The sequence below is a fragment of the Gymnoscopelus microlampas genome, assembly GCF_963454915.1.
Source record: "Gymnoscopelus microlampas genome assembly, chromosome: 21".
NCBI lineage: Eukaryota > Metazoa > Chordata > Actinopteri > Myctophiformes > Myctophidae > Gymnoscopelus > Gymnoscopelus microlampas.
The window spans coordinates 16,001,894-16,022,997 of NC_139958.1; the positions used below are offsets into that span (position 1 = coordinate 16,001,894).

General features: G+C 39.7%; 1 protein-coding gene across 1 annotated transcript; it reads left to right on the forward strand.

Moving 5' to 3' along the window:
• The first annotated feature begins 1,526 nt into the window (after window positions 1-1,526).
• On the forward strand, window positions 1,527-13,970 carry dolpp1 (dolichyldiphosphatase 1). The gene is made up of 8 exons (XM_084047623.1): window positions 1,527-1,614; window positions 4,377-4,477; window positions 5,727-5,811; window positions 5,982-6,081; window positions 6,567-6,665; window positions 9,160-9,288; window positions 10,249-10,338; window positions 12,475-13,970. The coding sequence occupies exons 1-8, from the start codon at window positions 1,539-1,541 to the stop codon at window positions 12,509-12,511; spliced, it is 717 nt and encodes a 238-aa protein (XP_083903749.1). The 5' UTR covers window positions 1,527-1,538; the 3' UTR covers window positions 12,512-13,970.
• The last annotated feature ends 7,134 nt before the right edge of the window (window positions 13,971-21,104 follow it).

Here is a 21,104-nt window from a genome sequence, read left to right on the forward strand (position 1 = left end):
TAAAATATTTATATTTTGTGTTATAAAGTCACTGCTCTCTACACTACAAGTGTCCTATTCATGCCTTTGGATTTTATAATGTTACATTACAATGCCAGCACATACTGTAAATTAAGTTTGATTCTGCATAATTGTGTGATTTTATTATTTTTCATATTAAACTATATTCATTATGCAATTTCCCAACCTGAGATGGCGTTTTATTTTTTAGTTCCATTGCAGATCACTTTATCCAACAAGAGACTGCTCTTAAACTTTATTGTCACATCACAGGTGTGAAAAAAATGTGTGAAATTCTTTATCGTACAAACTCAGAACATTTGTAGTTTCAATAAAGGGTAAAAGATTATAGAAAGAAAGAAACCAGGAAAACGTCTTATTATATGAGCTATATATTATGAGCTATTACAGATATAGCTCGTATATTATGAGATATCCTCATATGAGCAGTGTAAAATATACATAAGATGTGTAGGTGTGTGTATATATGTGAAATGCCTGACACCTAGTAGTAGTCCCTAGTTCGACTCCTGGTCGACTGGACCATTTGCTCCATGTCACTCCCCTACTCTCCGTGTTTCCTGTCTCTCAACTATCTATAATATCATATAAAGGTTTAAAACATTTCCTTTACACCCCCCTCCACAAAATAATAATCTCGTACAGATGAAACATCACTCTTGTGCTGTTGAGACAACACTTAGCACACATCAAACATGTCATACAGACATCAACCAGGTCAACATGCCAGTGCAGCAGCAGAGTGCTCCAGCTGTCGTGTATACACAAAATAATCCTGTGAGGGATTATTTTCTGGATTATATTTATTTAGGATTATCTTTTGTGTTTCTGCACAGAAGAAAGCCTAGTTTCTATCTACTGTTCAGTGTTCAGATCCGGTCTAGAGCCTAGTGCCCGCCTACTGTCCGTCGTCCCATGCATGCGCACGCACACGTAGAACCATTTTCGTATCCGCTGTAAACCGGATCTGTAACCTCGAGCCCAGTCCGACTCTTCAGCGATTTGTTGGGCGCGTGTCTGGGCTGGGGTCCAGCGTTGCCATGTTTTTTTATTTTATTATAAGCGACTTTGGCCTCGTTTTTCTTTAAAGTTGCTTGTAAATATGGTGATTGCGTTTTTTGGGGCTTAATTGTTTCTTAAGTGTAGTTGCTTATTTAGGATTATTTCTTCATGCTTATTTCGGCTTGTTTCCAAATGTTTTTATTTTATTTTATTATGGTTGAAACCAGTGGTTCTCAAACATTTTCATGTCAGGGACCCCTAAATTATGTGACGGACCCCCCCATCAGAAAATATTTTGTTCCAGGGACCCCCCCCCCCCCCCCATACTAGCCTGTTAAAGCCCCTCAAACTCACAATGCGTCGCATCCGGCTATTTTCGGCTATTTTTTTCGACGTTTAAAGTGTGACCCATCCCACGCAGTCGCTTCTTTTGGACTTGTTTTCAAAGACCTGGTTGCTTGTTTCTCTCGCATAATCTGGCAACATTGACGTGTGCCCGGTTGTGTCCGGGTAAGATGGCGTCGGAAGAGCAGTGCTCGGCACCACCTCAATGGCGGTCCATATCTGTAACACACGTAGAGTTCCCCGAGGGTGAGTCAACAAAGCGTCTTCTAATAGCTACACTTCTTTTATTAACGATATATCTAACGATAATCCTCCAGGTGTTTGTTTGGAGGGTTTTATTCGCAATTGAATGGACTCAACTAAGACGGTAGTGTTGTTGCCAAATAATGAGCTGCTTGAAGGTGCACGGCTGAGCGGGGAACGGAACCCGGAATGCCAAATAGTGAGACGGCACCCTGCAAGTGTTGCTTGCCATGTCCGCTTACAGCGACTTTGGCCTTATTTTTCTGCAAAGTTGCTTGTAAATATTGGTTAGTTGCGAGTTACTGTTTTTTGGGCTTGTCTCTGAAGTGTAGTTGGTTATTTAGGCTGGTTTCCAATGTTTTTTTTTTAAATGGTTGAAACCAGTGGTTCTCAAACATTTTCATGTCTAGGACCTCCAAATGAATGTATTTATCCTGGAGGACCCTCATACAAGATTTGTGTTGTTAGAGTCATGTTTATAAAATATCCCAATTGTTTCACCCTTTAAAAAAGCAGATCTACAAGCTCACAACGCGTCACATATGTGAGCTTGTAGATCCAAATAGCCGTAGCCTAGTCGCTTCTTTTGGGCTTGTTTTCATAGACCTGGTTGCTTGTTTCTCTCGCACAACCTGGCAACACTACTCCGCATGCGTAGTTGATGGCAAAATGTCCACAATGGTGGCTAGTAGAGATTCTAATAGCTTAATTTCGACATTATTACCACATTAATGTATTATTAAATTGGTTCATAGACCTTCATATGTACCAGTCAGTGTACTGCTAAGAAACAGCCAGTGAAATTAGGCATATATCCCACCGTGTTTAAAATCATGTTGCCTTGCTGTGAGCTGTTGGATTCTATTAACTGGTCTGCTAATTAATTAGCCCTTTGCACAGAAGGAATGCAAGACAAAAAACAGTGGTGGAAGAAGTGTTCATATGTTTTACTGTTATGTTAAAAGTAAGAAGTCCCGTATTCAAAATGTACTAGAGTAAAACGTACAAAAGTATATGGGCATCAATATATACTTAATGTACCAAAAGTAAAAGTACTCATTGTGCAGAATGTCCCATTTCACAAGTTCAAAATGTATGAAAAATCTTCTGAAAAAAGCCGATAATAATCAATCTACAAAGTCACCAGTAACTTAAGTTTTCATGTAATTGTAGTGCAGTAAAAGTACAATATTTGCCTCTGAGATGTAGTGGAGTAGAAGTAAAAAGTATTGAAAGTTGTAAATACTGAAGAAAGTTAATTAAAATACCTCAAAATTGTACTTAAGTATAGTACTTGAGTACATGTATAGTTATTTTACACCACTGGTGATAAATTAACATTCTGGGTTTGGCTGTGTATAGGATATGGGATCATTGAGGATGAATAAGGGTTTCATAAATAGTGTATTCTGGTCGTCACAGTTGCACCTCAACGACACAGAATTAGATTAAATAGGGTGGCCCAACAGGGAATGGCTTGATTGACAACACCAGGTCATTGTGTGCTCCTCCCAAACTCGGTTTTACTTTTACTCTCATATTTTCAGTTGTGGAAAGTATCTAAGTACATTTACTTAAGTACTGTACTATTTTGTACAATTTTGAGGTACCTTTACTAAAGTATGTCAAATTGTCAATACTTCTACTTCTACTACTCAACTACATCTCAAGAGACAAATATTGTACTTTAACTCCACTACAATTATTTGAAAACTGTAGTTACTAGGTACTTTGTTGATTTTGGTTATTACAAAACATACATGAACCACTTCATCCCTATTCGGTTCTTAAGTCTGACGTAATTTTGTAGTCCGATGTCACGTCCGGGTCCAAAAGGCACCAGCGCCGTCCACTCTTCATTGTAAACAACATGTTGGAACCCGTAAATCTTTTTACAATAACCTCCTTTTTCAGAAATGAACCATTGAGGGTTAATAAGGGTCTTAATGCTAATATCATAGAAGTACAAAGTATTTATTTATTATTATGATTTAACATTATTATTATTAACATTAAAACACTTGGACCCGGAAGTTATTCTAGCGGGGCGCAACGTCACGTCTTAACAATCGAATAGATAGATAGATAGATAGATAGATAGATAGAAAAACCTTCCCCCTGCTTCTCTTTAGGAAGGGACCGCACACTCCAAAGACGATGGACAGGACTCAGACTCGGTTAATGCTTCATTTTTGTTTTATTCGCACGATGCGTTTCTCCGTGTTGGCTTCATCAGGTGCTATATATATATATATATATATATATATATATATATATATATATATATATATTAAGAAAAACACTTTGGCTATTTGAAAATTGCCGATCTACAACAGCTTGTAGATCTGCTATTTTCAAAGGATTAAAAAAAAAATACATTTTATACATTTGAAAACTTGTGAAATGGGACATTCTGCATAGTGAGTACTTATACTTTTGATACTTTTAAGTATATTTTGATGCCAATACTATAGTACTTTTACTCAAGCAAATTTCGAATACAGGACTTGTACTTGTAACAGTATTTCTATATTGCGTTATTGATACTTTTACTTACACTAAATGTGAGTGCTTCTTCCACGTGTATATCTTACCTTCAGTTTTACAACACAAACGTAATCTGGATTCACTGTGTCCAAATGTCCATCCTTAGTGCTAACATGACCCCTCCACTAAACAGCCATGGATGGACGGTAAATAATAATGAAAATGTGGGAATCTTGATGACTTGTCACACAAAGTTTCATATTGTCACCGTGTTTCAGGTGATCTAACGGGACAAGTGCTGGCCTACATCAGTCTGCTTCCTATAGCCATCCTCGTGGGGTTTGTTACGCTTATAGTATTCAAACGGGAACTGCACACGGTAAGTTAGAGGGTGTAACTTGTGACTTACAGATTACATTAAGACCTGAAGCCGATTCTACAGAATGTCCCAGGTCTGAACCCATTGAGACCTGAAGCCGATTCTGCACGTCTCCTAAATCTCAACAGTTTTCTGAAAAATGTATGTTTCCATATCAGTGTGGTGCTCAATCTTTTTCATGTCAAGGACCCCCAAAATGAAATGTATTTGGCCGCGGACCCCCATCAAAATATTTTGTTCCAGGGACCCCCCAGAAGTAAAGATTTGAGTTAAAAATGTTCGCTTTAAAAGTATTTATATTCAAAGATTTGCACACATTTTCACGATTTTTCAAAAATAGCAGATCTACAAGCTCGTAGCGCGGCACTCGGTGCCGCGCTATGAGCTTGTATATCTGCTATTTTTGAATAGCCCAAAGTGTAAAATAATGCCATTTAGCTCAAATCTAAAAATGACACAGTTCCAGGTCTTTATGGGTTAATGTAGTTAACCTCTTTCAATCTGCTGTCCCAATTTTTGGCGTTTCTTCATAAGTGAACATTTAAAAAAAAAGTTCATCATCATGACACATTGTTGTAGATCTGCTTTTTTGGTTAATCATAGCTTGTATGGAGTCAGAAGACTGATATTTAATTGGACACATTACAAATGTGATTTTTATTTATATGTTCCAATGTTAACACATGGGGTGCCAGCATTTTTTCATAACAACTTACGTTGGGTGCCAGCATTCTCCCCATTGACTGCGCTTTACTGTTTAAAGCTCTAGAATCCACGACGAGCAAATCCATGTAAAAAAAAACATCCATTCATTATATAGAGGTCTCGTACAATCGGGGAGAAAAAAGTAAAAGCATTCGTAAAACCGTTCCATAGTTGCAGCCAGTTGAAAATAGTCAAAAATACATTGTAAAAAAAAAAGTACACAGGAGCCGAGATACAGGCTTTTGAAGTCATAAGTTAACCAGGAAGTGGATGGGAGTCTAAATCTTCGAAAAAGTATATCTCCTGTTGCTATGGAGGAAAAAAGAAAAAAAAAAATCTTTTTTTTTTTCAAAAACAGTATATATACGGTTTTGGCACTCAACAGTTGTAATTGAAAAGAAGTATATATACGGTTTTGGCACCCAATGTGTTAAATTCCCAAAAAAACACAATACAATTGTTAATCGTAATTATTTGTGTGACAATTAATCGTCAAGTAAAATGTCATGATTGTGACAACCCTAACCATAACCTGTCGTTATAGATTTCATTCTTTGGTGGGCTCATCCTGAATGAAGGGGTGAACTGGCTACTGAAGCACATTATTAGGGAGCCGCGACCATGTGCAGGTAAATGCAGTGCTGGGACAGCAGCCTACTACCTTAATTTAACTTAACAAATACGATTAAGTTCTGCATTAACTTCCTGGCTGGTTGCAAATTCATATCTATAAAGTACAACTAAATCATGTGGATTATTTAGTGTTGTGCTTTGATGTAAAACATGGCTGTGCTTACAGGGGCTCATTCCACGCTGACCACAGACTATGGGATGCCGTCCAGTCATTCCCAGCTTATCTGGTTCTTTGTTGTTTACTTCTTTCTTTTCCTTTATTTAAGGTGAGCTTCATTCCTTTTTAAAGTTAGTTTTGAGGAGCCAGGAAGGGACATATAACTCTGTTAAAACATTAAAAGTATGTCCATTACAGAAATAAATATAAATCTCAGTGAACAATGCAACAGATTGTATTACCCAGTGCTAAATATGAGCAAGGCATTATTTAAAATGACCTTTTGACATTATCAATGCTCTAGAGATATATAAATCAGACAGTACACTGTCTGTACAGTGTTCTTGACCAGTGTTGTTGCATTTCAGTATACAAATCACAATCCCCACAGTTCTTTTGCATAATAAGACACCATATTGAAATCTCAAAATGCTTAATCCCCACAACTTACCCTGTTCAGTTAGCTACATTAGTTCTATGATTTGAAGTCTTTAAAAGATTGCTTCCGAGGTAGTTGTCAACAGACGTTTCACTCGAACCATTGCATGATGCATGTGTGATTGTGTGAACTCAATAGTTTTGTCTGTGTTTTAGAATGCATCAGACGAACAATGCTCGATGTGTGGACCTGTTGTGGAGACACATACTGTCCATCATCTTGTTGGGCATGGCCTTATCAGTCTCATACAGCAGGTAAGACATTGTTTTGCCCACTTTTCTATTGTTCAATTAAGTGAATCTGCTGTGGAGTTTTCATGTTCCAAAAGTCTATTTTTGCCTGGGTCCCATGAATTTCTGTAATCACTGTCAACCACTTAAGCCTAACCTCATCGTACAATGTATAGCCAACCAAAATAGCAGATCTACAAGGTCACAATGCGTCACCATGCGACACATTGTGAGCTTGTAGATCTGCTTTTTGTTGTTAAGTGGTAGTTGACTAGTCATAGAGACTGCATTGCAAAAATATTAAGCTGAACTGAAGCTACAACAAATACCACACATATAAAAACTAAACTATTTGTTACCTCTATCTGTCGTAAAGAAGGCAATTGATATACAAATTTACATTGCCATCAATACATTTAGCAATTGCACCTGAATTTCTAAGCTAATTGATTAGGCATAGTTGTGTTACTTTGGTGACAGCATGTTGATTTTTGTGAGTAGCATTTAGATCCCATATCCCCAAAGGAACTGTCACATTCTGTCTGGCAACTCCTAATGAATAAAAGCCCTGACACATAAAAAGTGTCAGTTGGGCGCGTCAAGTTAGGCCACTTGTTCACATTGACGGAGGGAGAATTTAAAGTCAAAGTCAAGTCAATGCATCTCTGACTGGTAAAGTTGAACTCTTGAACTTGTGTACCACCCGTAGGCACAGTGTACCTTTTGTATTCTCTCATCCATATTTTTCCTGTTTAAAGCGCTGCTGTCACCAGTTAAATAAAATATGTGCTAAGGAAGACTGGACTACTGCCGTTGGACAGACAAAACAATTTTATCAGGTTCTGTGCAGACCTGTTAAATTACAACTGAGTTATTTTTGAAAAGAGACTTTAGAATGGTCAAACTTTACACACTGCAGTACAAATTTGAACTTGTAAATGCCTTTAAGCAATATATACACATAGTTTTTTCATGGTCTGTGCGCCATGTTGACTTTGACAAGTCCACTTGACGCCTCCAGTGTGGCTGCAACCGTTGTAAACAATGTAAACCCCTCGAGGTTTGATGAGCATATGATGCTTTCAGTGTGCCAGGGCCTTAAAGGTGCATTCATACCAGATGCGATAAAGAATAATCAGGTAGCTTGCATTGCAGGAGACGCGTTGCTCTATTCACCTGACATTTGGCTGCGGCAGCATCGGTGATGTTTATGTTACCAGACTGCTGTTAACCCATTCAGTGCCAATGAAATGAAAAAATAATTGTGAACTGTGCCAGCAATTCTTCAATTTTCTTATACCTTTTTCAAGTACTCACAGAATATTTATCTCCAGTATAATCGATCCCCTGATGGGTGCTAATCACTGAGGGTTGCACTGTGTGGTTTCACAAATGTCAACGAGGTCATTGGACCTCGTTGACATTAATTTTCTGCCTTTTGAAAATAACATAACATTGAAAAATACATAGTAAAAAAAAGGGCTCAGGAGCCGAGATACAGCCTTTTTCAGTAATAAGTTAACAAAGTGTGTGCCAGAGGTTTATTAAAATAGGGTACATCTAGTGCCAGCATATCTTCCATCCACTTACGCTGATATGTTGCGTGCTGTAGAAGAACAATAATATTTCTAACGCGATCCTCCATTGCAGAGTGATCGCGATCGAAAACGGCTCATTTCCACCTTTTAGTCAAGGAGTTAACATTGGAGCGGCCGACCGGAAGCAATGGCACTCAATGAATTAAACGTAGCAATGGAGCATGTGTGCTTATAGACAATTGTCTTCTCTCGCCACTCTGCCTCTCACCACTCTGTATCCATTCCAAGTGTTGTGTCATATAGCTCAGGAAATCCACACACATCAACAACAAACCACTTCTCTGACGAATATGTTCGATCGGTATGCTTCTGTGAAAATCTCTTGAGTTGAAACATTTTCAACTTGTGCAAAATGGTTCCAGAGGCAGCTAGGTTCCTGTGATGGAAAAGGAGAAATGTTCCTGAATTTCAGAATGTTTCTACGGTCAGAAAGGGGTTAGCAATCATATTTTGTGCTAGTTTTTGGCACACTCCTGCACCTAGATCAATATATGAACTCTTCTACAGGGACACAGCTATTATTTTGTATGCCTAGTCCTAAATTCATTTTTGACAATATAGGATGAAAATAAACATCACATCACAGAAATGTGTGTGAGGAGGAATTATTTGGCATAAAAACATTACAAAAAAGAAAGGTTGATAATTTTATTCAGAATGATAAATCGACCTGGTTTTAATAAACAAACGGATGAGTACATCCGTTTGGTGTGGATGTACTCATGATGCAAACAAGAATTAGGAAAAATATATTTCTGGGTGAGTTATTTGCACAAGAAAATGCTCCCGGTGTGTAAGGACCTTAAGTCATGTTAATTAACCACATCCAAAAACAATATGTGGCACAAAAATAGAATTAGAAAATGTATGTACTGTAAAATGCAGATGTTACTTTAAAAATAATGTTTTATCATCCTCAGGGTGCACCTGTTGTATCACACCTGGAGTCAGGTGTTCTATGGTGGAGTGGCGGGTAGTACTATTGGCATATTCTGGTTCTTGGTCACACAAGAAGTGCTGACACCACTTTTCCCCAAGATGGCAGCATGGTAAGGATCCGTATTTAACTACTTAAAACATATATACATCATTGACTGTAGTATGAAGTATAGCCTAGGCCTCCTCTACAGTACACCAAATTGTTCAACGAAAATAGCCGATGTACAAGCTCACAATGTGTCGTGTTGTGAATCATTGTGAACTTGTACATCAGCTATGTTCGCCCCAGAATAGGGACACTACGTTTCGTGTGTGGTTAAAGGAGCACTTCACCTATTGTCATCCATATCTTTATATAATCGGTCCTCACTAATGTATCATTATAAGATGGTGTGACTACTACTACTGTCTACTCGCTCTGCGACTCAGAGGTGGGCCGTGGACAGTTACCACTGATCACATCATCCGAGGTAATTTCAAACAAGAATTGGGTAGGTTTCTGAACTATCCACGGCCCACCTCTGAGACACAGAGCGAGTAGATGGAATTGATGCCCTCTTATAATGAGCAATTAGTGAGTTAAATGAAGGTAAGGTTGATAATGGGTGAAGTCTCCTTTTAAGGAACATGAGCATGCAAATCCACTCTGCTGATCAGGTGCAGGATAAACACTATAAACGTCTTGGAGTCTCACTGTTTATTGCAGAGATTAGGTCATATCAGGATCTACTGATGAAGATCCTTTGGCGATCAAAACGTCAATCTGATCTTTGCTAATAAATAGTGGGGGCTAATGACAAGGATCAGTATATCATCGCTTTTGGGTAGAAACCTTGGATGTCCATGTTTCATGTCTTAAATTGCTACAAGTTGACAACTCACAGCAATGCAATGTCTTGAGCTTATAGATCTGCTATTTTCTGTTTTTTATTTCTTTTATTTCTTTAAAATATTTTAAAATGATCACCTCAGACGATATGCTCATTGTCTCAGGTATTCACTGTCTCTTGCTGTACCTTATACATATCCTCTAACATTCCATCCTATTATTTTCCGTTTCACAATAATAGGCCAATATCAGAGTACTTTCTGGTGCGAGACACAAGCCTGATCCCAAACATCTTATGGTTTGAATACACAGTGACCAGATCAGAAGCAAGGTAAGATCCTGTTTGGATGGAAAAGATTCATATACACATTATTACATTGTATTGGATGTTTAGATTTGTATTTGAATCTTTTTTTATTTATTTTATTTTCGTGCAGTCTGCACTCTCTAATTTCCCACACTTAAAAATGTGCATACACAATTCAACTCGGATTAGGCCTCACAGTGTTTCCACTAGGATGGAGTTGTAGCAGCAGAGTTTAACTTTTTTTCTGGTGGTGCTGCCAGATAGAAAGCTCAGCTATAAGTGCATACAGTACATTTGTGCTCAAGGAAAAAACACTTTATTGGACATGACTACAACTATAATCTTTAAAACAAATTAAATGAATTAAATGTTTTGATCAACACACCCATATACAGAAAAAGGATTCACGGTTCAAGGTCGGTTTAGAATAAAACTTGAGTGGTGGCACAGTTGGAGTCTTGGCTGAGGGAATCTTTTTGTAAAGTACAAGACTTTCTGAGGGCATTGATGCTCAGGTGCCTACAGGTGGCAATTTCTCGGGTCACTCTTCACCTGTAAATACAAATATAACAATCAATAGACGTGTGGATGTGGGACCCATTGGTGTTCAATTTTTATATTTGTCATTTATTCTTCTAAATATTCATTCTTAACTGTTAAGTGAAATTACCACACTGTTGTATTATCAAACTGTTAATTTAATGTAATTACATTTTCCATGATAAAATAACATAACATAACATTTTGCTTCATCTTGCCTCATGGGAAATTACGCTACTATCTCTCTGTGAGGGAGTCTTTCAGATTTCACAAGATTGACAGCTGTCGGGACTCATGGTACTGGGATTAACACATAAAATGCACTGTGGTGCTGCAATTCAAACAGGGCAATTGTCACTTTGCAGAGATGGTGTCATGACATCTGCTCGTCCCAGTAAGGAATTGGATAAGAATGAGAGCCCTCACACTCAAAATGAGATTGGAGCTAATAAGCCTGGGGGGTTGGTTCACACACAGACATGAAAAAGGAATGCGCACAAGATATCTCATTATCAAATTGGAAGATTGCAGGATGAGCCCTACTGATTTTGGTGACCATATGAAATAGCCTTTCCTCTTAGATTCACACCAGCTTTGCGTGCATGCCTCTCAGAACACAGTAATGAGGCTTTGAGGGAGGCTGGATGTATCCAGGAAGCACAGTCATGGTATTAACTGATGCAACAATTGGGACTCATGTCGACTGTTCACCCTGTGGTGCTGCGAGGCCTTCAGTGGTCCATAAGGCTCGAGTCGGACACAAAAAGGACCTTTTGATCATATCTCTGCAACAGTCGGGGACCTCAACCACTGGAGGAACCCCATGCATAATTTAACATGGGTAGTGTGTTGCACTTCAGCTTTCACACGAGTAACATATGTTACACATTAGCTTTCACATGAACAGTGTTTCACATAAGCTTTCACATAATAGTGTTTTACATTTGCTTTCACACGATATGCACATTAGCTTTCACATGAGTAATGTGTTGCACATTAGCTTTGACCGGAGTAGTGTGTTGCACATTTAGCTTTCACAGGCACATCACACAAGGGCTGTGGGTGCTTGTGCAGAATGGTCAAGGTTGACAGCTGTCAGTCTGAAAAATGACACATCCACCTCCTGTAGCATTTGGCAGTCCAGCAGCTAGTCCTAAAGCATGTTGTGCTGCTCCGCCTCCTACAGGGATGGGATGTGTTAATCAGGACAGACGACAGGATGACAAGTGTTTTGATTAACAGCTTTATTTAGGGAGGACAGGGTGCTCTGGCTCTATGGGCTCATGCAAATGGATTATGTCACCGAAAAGAAGTAGAAATCCTTTACTTCGTTCTAATGGGCCCCAGCCTGATTAGTCGTGTATGCAAACATTCAGTGTGGGGTGCTTTATGTGTACCATGATGAACATATAGAGCATGATAAAGTGCTCGGTCTGTGTTAGTAGAACTAGACTTAAAAAAGTATTGTATCAAGAGCCCCACAGCCGATATTCTGTGTGTGTGTGTGTGTGTGTGTGTGTGTGTATACTCTATATGCACACATACACACACATGATATCATGGCACATCAATATTGGAATTTCTTTACTAATTGATACATTTTCTTTAATCTTTTTCTAGGAACAGACAACGAAAGCTTGGAACAAAACTTCAGTGAGATCTACAGTTCTTTTGTGAAACTGAGTCAAGGACCACACATTATGTACATGTACACATAAACAAATGCTCACTCAACAAACACACTGGAGAACCATCTTTTGGACTTACATGGTTGCAAGGAATTCAAAGGCCAAACTGTTTAAAGGTTGTGAAAAGCGTGCCTGGACCTGGCCTGGAGCCTACAGCCTGAGCAAGTCCGTCCACATGCCTCTCCTTCTTGTACAGCTTGCCCAGATGCTTTCCAATGCATGCAAGACTGTGCAAGAGGCATACTATTTAATGATAGATTAATATATATTTTAACTCTAAACGCACGCTGACAGTAACCGTGTACTGTAAAAGATACAAGGAGCCAAAAGAAGGGGGCTTTAGTCAAATCTCAAACAAACAGGCTAGTGCCATTACAGCATGTAATTAGTGATGCTTTTTAAGAATATTCTACTATGGATAGTTGGTAGGGGCTGGGTGGGTGCAGAGTGATTGGTGGTTAATGCTAGTTGGATTGGGTAGATTTTGGTTGTGGATAATATGAGGGGGGAGTGGAATAGACATTTTTCATTGTTATATTAAAGAGCAATTTCTAAAACTGGTTGAGACAATAAATTAAAATTTGCACTTTGTGAAATGTAATAGTAAGATAAAAATTAAACTAACACTAGTTAAATGTTAAGATCCCCTCTTTTCCCCAGTTGATCTTCCCTCTGTGTCAATGACTGTCAGTCCTAATATATTAGCTTCCAAAGCTCCTTTGCAACCTAACTGTACATTTTGTGTACCTTCTGTACTATTGAGCATCATGTATTGGTTTGTGTTCATATCCACAATTGGGGATTATGACAGTAAGTCACTGTACAACTGAGTTTTTGTTGTAATCTTTTGCTGTTTTACATACACAACGGACCGAGATGGTCTTCTCTTAATGCCTCACATATTGCTGCTGTCGGGCAGAAAAAACTTTCAACTTTTAATGTTGTCCACCCCCACCCATAGATTAATGCCCTACTTCATTGTACACGAGTGTCACGTAAAAATAGTGAAAATAGCCGCTCAACGCATCGCAACTTTGAGCATGTAGATCGGCTATGTTTGCTATTTTTGAAAATTTTTGAAGTGAAATTGGTTAAGGATGTCGGTGAGTTTTATAAATATTTAATCAATGAAAAGTATATCAACAAGCGCTTGTGACTAAATAACTACATTGGATCCTTTGGAACACAGGTTCTTTATTTCCATTTCCTAACGGTTTTGGACGTACAAGGTTTCCACCCGACAGCGGCGATATACAGTAGCAGCCTGGGAACGGAATTCTGGGAATCATTTGTGTTTTTTTTTTGTCGTCTCATTTTGTTGTCATTTTTTACTTGCATTTCCATGCTAACATTCCATATCACTTGGTGAAAAAAACGTAAAATATGACTGTTTTTCAAATTGTTTTCGGGTGGGTGGGTGGGTGGGTGGGTTGGGTATAGGTGGTGGGGATGGGATCAGGTCAGTCATAGCATGTGATTATGATTATGTTTCTTTCCTCACAACCAGTGTAATGTGGGGATCTAAAGCTGATTTGGAACTGATTTGGTCATATCATTAGCTTCACAAAGGGAAGTAGTTCTCTTAGAAATACATTTTTCCATGTGTAACCCATATCAGGCTGAATAAAAAACTGTTTATGTAAAAAAAAAAAAAGTCTTTATTGCACATATTGGGCTAAATTGCTTTTGACTCAACATGACTGATTTTGAAATCTAGTATCAATTTGCACTGAGTACAAACGGAAAGATTCTACTGATTATTCCCACTAGATAATCATGTTATGCATGCAGTATATTCCTTATTTAGGTATGCTATTTAATGTCCAATGCCTTCTGTGTCAGGTGCTTGTGCTGGAAAATTGCCAGTCAATAGAAAATTATGTTTTTATGACCTTTACATGCTGGATACCAGCGAAGTTCCCCTATAAGTGTATGGCAGTTGGATGGATAAAACAAATATTTTATTACTAAATAAATAAACATTTGCAGAGTGATAAGACAGAGGCTCAGATATGCACAGATATGAATACGTGTGCCTTGAGATTTTGACTTTGCACAAAACGTTTGAAAACCATTGCCTTATTGCATAATATTTAGTTTGATGGTAATATAAATAAGGGAGCCCATTCGAGATGTAGTGCCTCTGGGGGCACCACCTACTTTTTTGTGAGTCCTGACATGCCTATTAGATCAATGCCCAGGACTGAGAAGAGAGTGGAGAAGAGATCCAGTAGAACTAAGACAAGTCATTCTGTATTTTATTCAAAGGTATAAGCACACAATCTCGAAGTTATTTAATCAGGTAAGCTGATGTGTTTATGCTCAACTTGTAATACAATGCAAGCTAAAGAAATCACCACTGAACTGTACTGATCAGAGAAGTGAATAACCCAGAGTTGCTTATCTTGGTTCATAAATTAAACATTTGGTGAGTGAGTAAAGTTTCACTGTCCTCAAATTGAAATTAAATAAAGTTAACTATGCCACCTAGGTTGAAGTCATGTCATACCATTGATATATGTTTTCACTGGAATAAGGGTTATAGAGCCCAAACACTATGCACTAACATGTGCCAATAAATACATTAATAATAACAATGTATTATTTTGTAACACATATATCCTGTTGAAAGTTACGGCTATGTAACATAATATAAAGTAATAAGCAGAGTTTTTCAACTGAAGCAAATGCAGATATTTCTTTCATATATATTTCATTTCACCCAAAAAGTTCATAGTATGACTATTGACAAATAATGCTGTCTGTGAATTATGCAACATAAGAGGATTAAGGCCAATTTAAGTTTTGGTCAAATTAGGCAAAACATGTTTTGTCAAATGACTTCCCTAGTCACAGTGACATGAAGAGCTGATTTAGGCAAACATATAACTTTCCTCAAAAAATGACTTTAATAGACCAATTATTTGTTTACTAACATTGAGACTGGATGCACAGGTGATTGTTTCATGCCATCAATTCTCAACCTGTTTTGGGGTGCACCACCCCTGTGTTGGCTAGTGAGGCGAGACCTGACCGAATGGGTTTCATTTGGAGCCAGTATGTCGTTTGGAGCCAGTGTGACGTCGCCTGTCAAGGGGTCTATACGCCATTATTTTAGGAAGGCTAATAGTGTAATGGTTTATTTTTGTCTTATTTAACTTTGACTGAATTCTCTTTTTTTGCTAGAATTGAAAAGACTGCCGTTTTCTCTTAGTAGTTATGTATTTCTCAACAAGAAAAAAATAAAAGAAGCAAATCAGCGAATAACATAATGTTATTGTCAGTCGTCAGACACTCGCTAGGTTAGGTAGACACACTCCGTGAATGCAGGTTGTTAAAACTTGTTACAGTAATTGTTAGGCCTACACACTCCTAGAAGCTAGTCTTCAGGCGGGCTCCAATTTTCGTGGCCGCCCCCCTCCCCCCACAAACCTGCGCGAGAAATCAGCTTAATTGACACAAGCTCCATTAATGTTTGGAAGTAAAACAGTGATAAAACTACTTATTATTTAGGTTTACACCACATGGAAGTTGAGTGGAGTTGACAGTGTTGTCAGGGGGTGAATAATACTACTAAAAGACATCTGTGGCAGACTGGCAGTTGAAAGAGAAGTTGTCATAACAACCTGCATGTTCTTTCCAGTTGAGTGGATTATCCAGGTGAGTTAGCTAAATAGTTACCTACCGTTAGCTGCTTTCATGCTAATGGCATTCCCATGAAAAAGCAATTGTTTGTAATTATTTCACTTTTATTATTTTACTTGGCAAATCAAAAAACAGTCAGTAGACAGCATTTTTGTGTGCTGTGAATTGTATTAGCTGAGTTTGACTGTAATGCTGAGGCAACATGCAGAGTCAGACTGTGTGTGTGTGTGTGTGTGTGTGTGTGTGTGTGTGTGTGTGTGTGTGTGTCTCTCAGTTGTGGTTGAATTGAATTTGTATATTAAGCTGCATCTGCATATGTCAGTGGTTCTCAAAGTGGGGTCCCGGAACCCCCATGGGTCCTTGGGGGGTTCCATAGGGTCCCCAGCAAAATGAGTTAATACATCAGTTTAACCCTTTTATTTACCTATTTTATCCTTCAGCCATTAAAAAGTAGCCAGTCTACAAGCCCACAGATCAGCTATGTTTGCCAGCTTGGCTTGTAGATAGGCTATTTTATTATTTAAAAATATTTATGGAATAATATTGAACATTTTTAACAATACAGGGGGTCCTTGGCATGAAAAAGAGAAAGAAAAAATTATTACTCATACTCGAGGCTTATTGTGTCAACCTACTCTGGTCCATAGGAGCCATGTACACGGGTACAAGAGCCATGCTGATGATCCCAGACAGCAACAGTGAGGAGTTTGATATCCTGGCAGCGATGTTGCAGAGGGACAACTTCGCCCCCTTCCTCTAGCCAGATGTCGAGATGACTGGTGAAGCCGCTGGAGGGCTCATCCAAGGATGAACTAGAGAGCTCTATCTCTCTACCCATGGGTTCCAAAGTTTGAATCGGGCCGCCACTTACACAACTGATGAAGACGCCGCAAGGTAGGAACCTTGTTTTTTTTTCTTCGCTGCTGCTGCTTGTGTTGTATGCTGTGTATGTACCAATATGATTCAAGCTGTTGTACTATTGCTGTCATTTTGATACCCAATTGACTGGGTGGCAATGAAACATGTTCAGTGACTTTTTCTCGCTCTGGAATTGAATGCTTGTCATTTGGTCAGTTGTGGGCCCCCAGGAGTTGTGTCTTAGACTCTTTAAGTTGTGTTGGATTTTGCTAATAATGTTTAGACCACTTCTAGTGCTATGCAATTGCAGCTTCAATCACATTCATAATTTTATCAAGTTGAATAGATACAATTAAACCAAAAGTACAGTACATGCAGTCTGATGTTACATTCATACCATACCACCATACCATTTACACTGATATTTACGTCCAGCTTAGTGAATCGGGCCCAATGTGATTACTTTACTCATAAAAAAAAGCCAAAGCTGTCTACAAGCTCACAAGCCAATCTACACGCTCACAATGCGCCACAATTGTCTAATTTCAGTGAAGATATTTAGTGTGGAATACCATGGAATAGGGTCAAATAAGTATAGGACCCATGGGAATACAGTCAACTAATAGTTTAAATGGTTACGTTTTATGGAGACTTCCTACTAGTACTATTACTACTGATAATAATAATATTTCTCATCCTCCATCTGTCCTCTCTCTCACACAAACTAACTTTCTAGTAGAATTATTTCTCCATTCTGTCTACTGCATGTTGTCTTGTCAACCACACTGTTTGGGTGTGTACATACTCTGTGCTCCAGTTTCCTACGTTATACTACTTCAAATGTACTGTGTCCTCTCGAACCCTGCGCACGTGCACACACACACACACACACACACACACACACACACACACACACACACACACACACACACACACACACACACACACACACTTTTCCGCAGGAGTTGTGATATCAATAGTCAGTCTGACAGCCAATGAAAATAGACTGACACACACACACACACACACACACACACACACACACACACACACACACACACACACACACACACACACACTCTCACACTCTCCACAGGGTTATATGCATTTGGCTACACATAGTACAGAACAGCTGGCCTGTTGCACAGCAACTGCTCGTTAACAAAGCTCTGTCTGTCTGTCAGCAGGATATCTCAAAAAAGTTATCAAAGGATTTGCACATAGCTTACTTTGTGGAAAGGTTGGTCATCATGGGCACAACTCATATACTGCTCATGGAGTGGTTCAGGAGGTATAGCGGCCACTTGGGAATCAGAAGGTTTCCTGGTTTGATCACCGGCTCCATCTGGGTTAGTGTCGAAATGTCCTTGAGCAAGACACTTAAGATAGGACAACCGTGGCAGGGTTAAAACCAACGATCTTGGACATTTAGAGAACATCTGATACATCGAGCCACAGTGCTTGCTGTTCCATCACACTTTTTCGCATTTAGACCTGAGGCCGATTCTAAAAACGCTGAAGTTTTCTGAAAAACTTAAAATATGTAATTTTTTTTTAAAGGAAAAAAAGTATGTTGCTATATACTGTACATAGCAACAGGAACCCCAAAAGTGGTTCCCGTCTTGAAAGGTATAGTTACAAATAGGGGTTCCCACCCAAAATGGGTTCAGTGTCGTTCTGGAGATTCCGGAGATGGAAAGGATCCAAGATGGCGGCACGAATGTTACATGCTCTGCTAGGTTTTATGTTTCTATGTTTTTAAGTCATCCATGCCTCGCGAATTTTATTGTTGCTTCTTTTTAGTGACATTTTAAACATAGTTCGGTGTTATTGTGATATCCTGGGATTTATTTTAGCTGAAGTTTAGGAAATAGTGGATTGTCTACCTCTGAGAAGCCTGTTCCACAATCCGCCTGGTGTCTGCCGGCTTTGACCCGGTGTACGACGCTATTACACCTCAACCGAGGGGCTGTGTCTGTGAGGCCAGGGTGTCCCCTGGACTGTCTGCTCCGTTCCTGTCTGGTTGGCCTTGAGTGCTGGGATCACCCTGGGTGGCAACTCTAGCTCATCGTAGCTTGTGCTGCTCACTAGACATAGTGTTTATACCACCGCTGGCTGTGGCAAAAACGCTAGTACAATTATAGCGTTTCTCCTCGCGGCTACTCGGCGGCCGTGATCTCGCTATCAACGGTGATTCTGCGCCGGGTCTGCTCTGCTGCTGCTGCTCGGAGGGCTCGCCTGCCCTGCTGATCCGTGGCTCTGCGTCCTGCCTCTTCTCGGGCTTTGTGAGGAGGGACTGCGGTGGATGTGTGGATATAAACGGCGCCTCCAGGTTGGCTTGTGCGGCGGTCTCGTCTCACATCTATCTCTGGCTTCTGCGACGGCGAGCACTGTTGTTGTTGCCGGCGTCCTCGTGTTGGCATGCTAGTTCAGATGGCACGCTAATCTCGTTGCTCTACTGTGCTACATAGCCTGTCGAATTGCGAGGCCTCCAGCCTCTGCCCTGCTTCTCTTCCACGGATTGAACAGTTTCTGTACCCCGGATTTGGCCCGTTCTCCGTTTCCCCTCGTCGCCTCCTCGGCTGTTGCTGTTGGATTACAGTTCTCCTCCTCCTGCTCCAGTACGGCGCATGGTTGGTCGCACAAAACACAACTCAAAACATTCTGTGGTTGTTTTGTTTTCATTTCATTGTTTATGCTACATGCTTCATTGAACGTTGTGCATGATATTCTGTGGCTGATTTTGTTTTTGTTTTCATTGTATTGTGTATGCCCTGTGGTGAAATGTTTAACATGTTGCCTTGCAATATGTTGGCTGTGTTGATTGTCTCGTTGGGCATGGGTCTCATGTCACTGGACACTCTCCATCTGGGTAACACCACTTCTTTGCCACACTTGAACCTAAACACTGCTGGTAAAGCACGCGTTACATCCGGATTTCTGGAAAATGTACTTTGGCCACAAAGACCATGTAAACGTGTTTCTCTGAATTGCTTTTCTCAGCCTGCTTTGGATATAGTGATTCTTGGATTATGGCGCAATCCCTGTTGTACTGCTCACTCTTGCATGTCTTCCTCCAGAGCCCCTGGTGTTGTTTCAGTGTTTAGGAGAACATCAACAAGGTTGTTGATTTTACTAATGCTGTTTATCTCAGGTAACGTACACATTAATCCTGGACCGGACCCCCTCTTGGAGGCCCTACCAATGTTGTCTACCCCCCATGACTTTAGCTGTAGACATGGCCTAGGCTTCCTCCATTTTAATGCTAGAAGCCTGGTGCCTAAATTGCCCACTTTTCGTTGTTGGTTTGAAATAGCCAAGCCTGATGTGGTCGCGGTTTCAGAAACCTGGTTAAAACCTGGCACTACTGATAATGTGGTTCGTGTGCCTGGCTATAATATCTATAGAACCGATCGTAAAGGCAGATGTGGGGGAGTTGCTCTGTACATCTCTGATAGATTTCAAGGGTCTGTTCTTCATTCTGTAACTATACCTAGGCAGTTTGAATTTTTAGCCGTCCAGATAATGGTGGCTAATTCCCCTCTGACCATTATCTGTTGTTATAGGCCTCCTTCGGCAACTAGTGAAGCTATGGGAAACATTGTAGATTTGATTTCTAAATGTGCTAGCTCCGAGATTGTCCTTCTTGCTGATTTGAATTGGGATTGGTTGACTGATAAATCTGCCAGTTTTAAACAGCAATGTGATTCCCTAAATTTAATACAGATCATACATAGCCCCACTAGATTAAACCCTGCCAGACCGGATGGTGACACTTTGATTGATATTATTCTAACAAATGCACCGCACAAATATGCCTCAATTGGTGTGTTTGCAAATGACTTGAGTGACCACTGTGCTATTGCATGTGTCAGAAACACTAAGCTGCCCAAAACCAACGGCCTGACTGTCATCAGGCGCTGCTTTAAACACTTCTCTGAACAAGCCTTTCTTCATGATTTGGCTGCAGTTGATTGGTTTCGCATGTCCTTAATTCCATCAATGGATGAGGCCTTTCGGTTCTTTCACGAACAGTTTCTCTACCTGATGAATAAACAT

What these genes read in the sequence shown, in the direction of transcription:
- dolpp1 (XM_084047623.1), top strand. Translation starts at nt 1,539, where the DNA reads ATGGCGTCGGAAGAGCAGTGCTCGGCACCACCTCAATGGCGGTCCATA. An exon ending in TTATCAGTCTCATACAGCAG is followed by an intron (nt 6,666 to 9,159) that starts GTAAGACATTGT and finishes TATCATCCTCAG; the next exon opens with GGTGCACCTGTTGTATCACA. An exon ending in GTGACCAGATCAGAAGCAAG is followed by an intron (nt 10,339 to 12,474) that starts GTAAGATCCTGT and finishes ATCTTTTTCTAG; the next exon opens with GAACAGACAACGAAAGCTTG.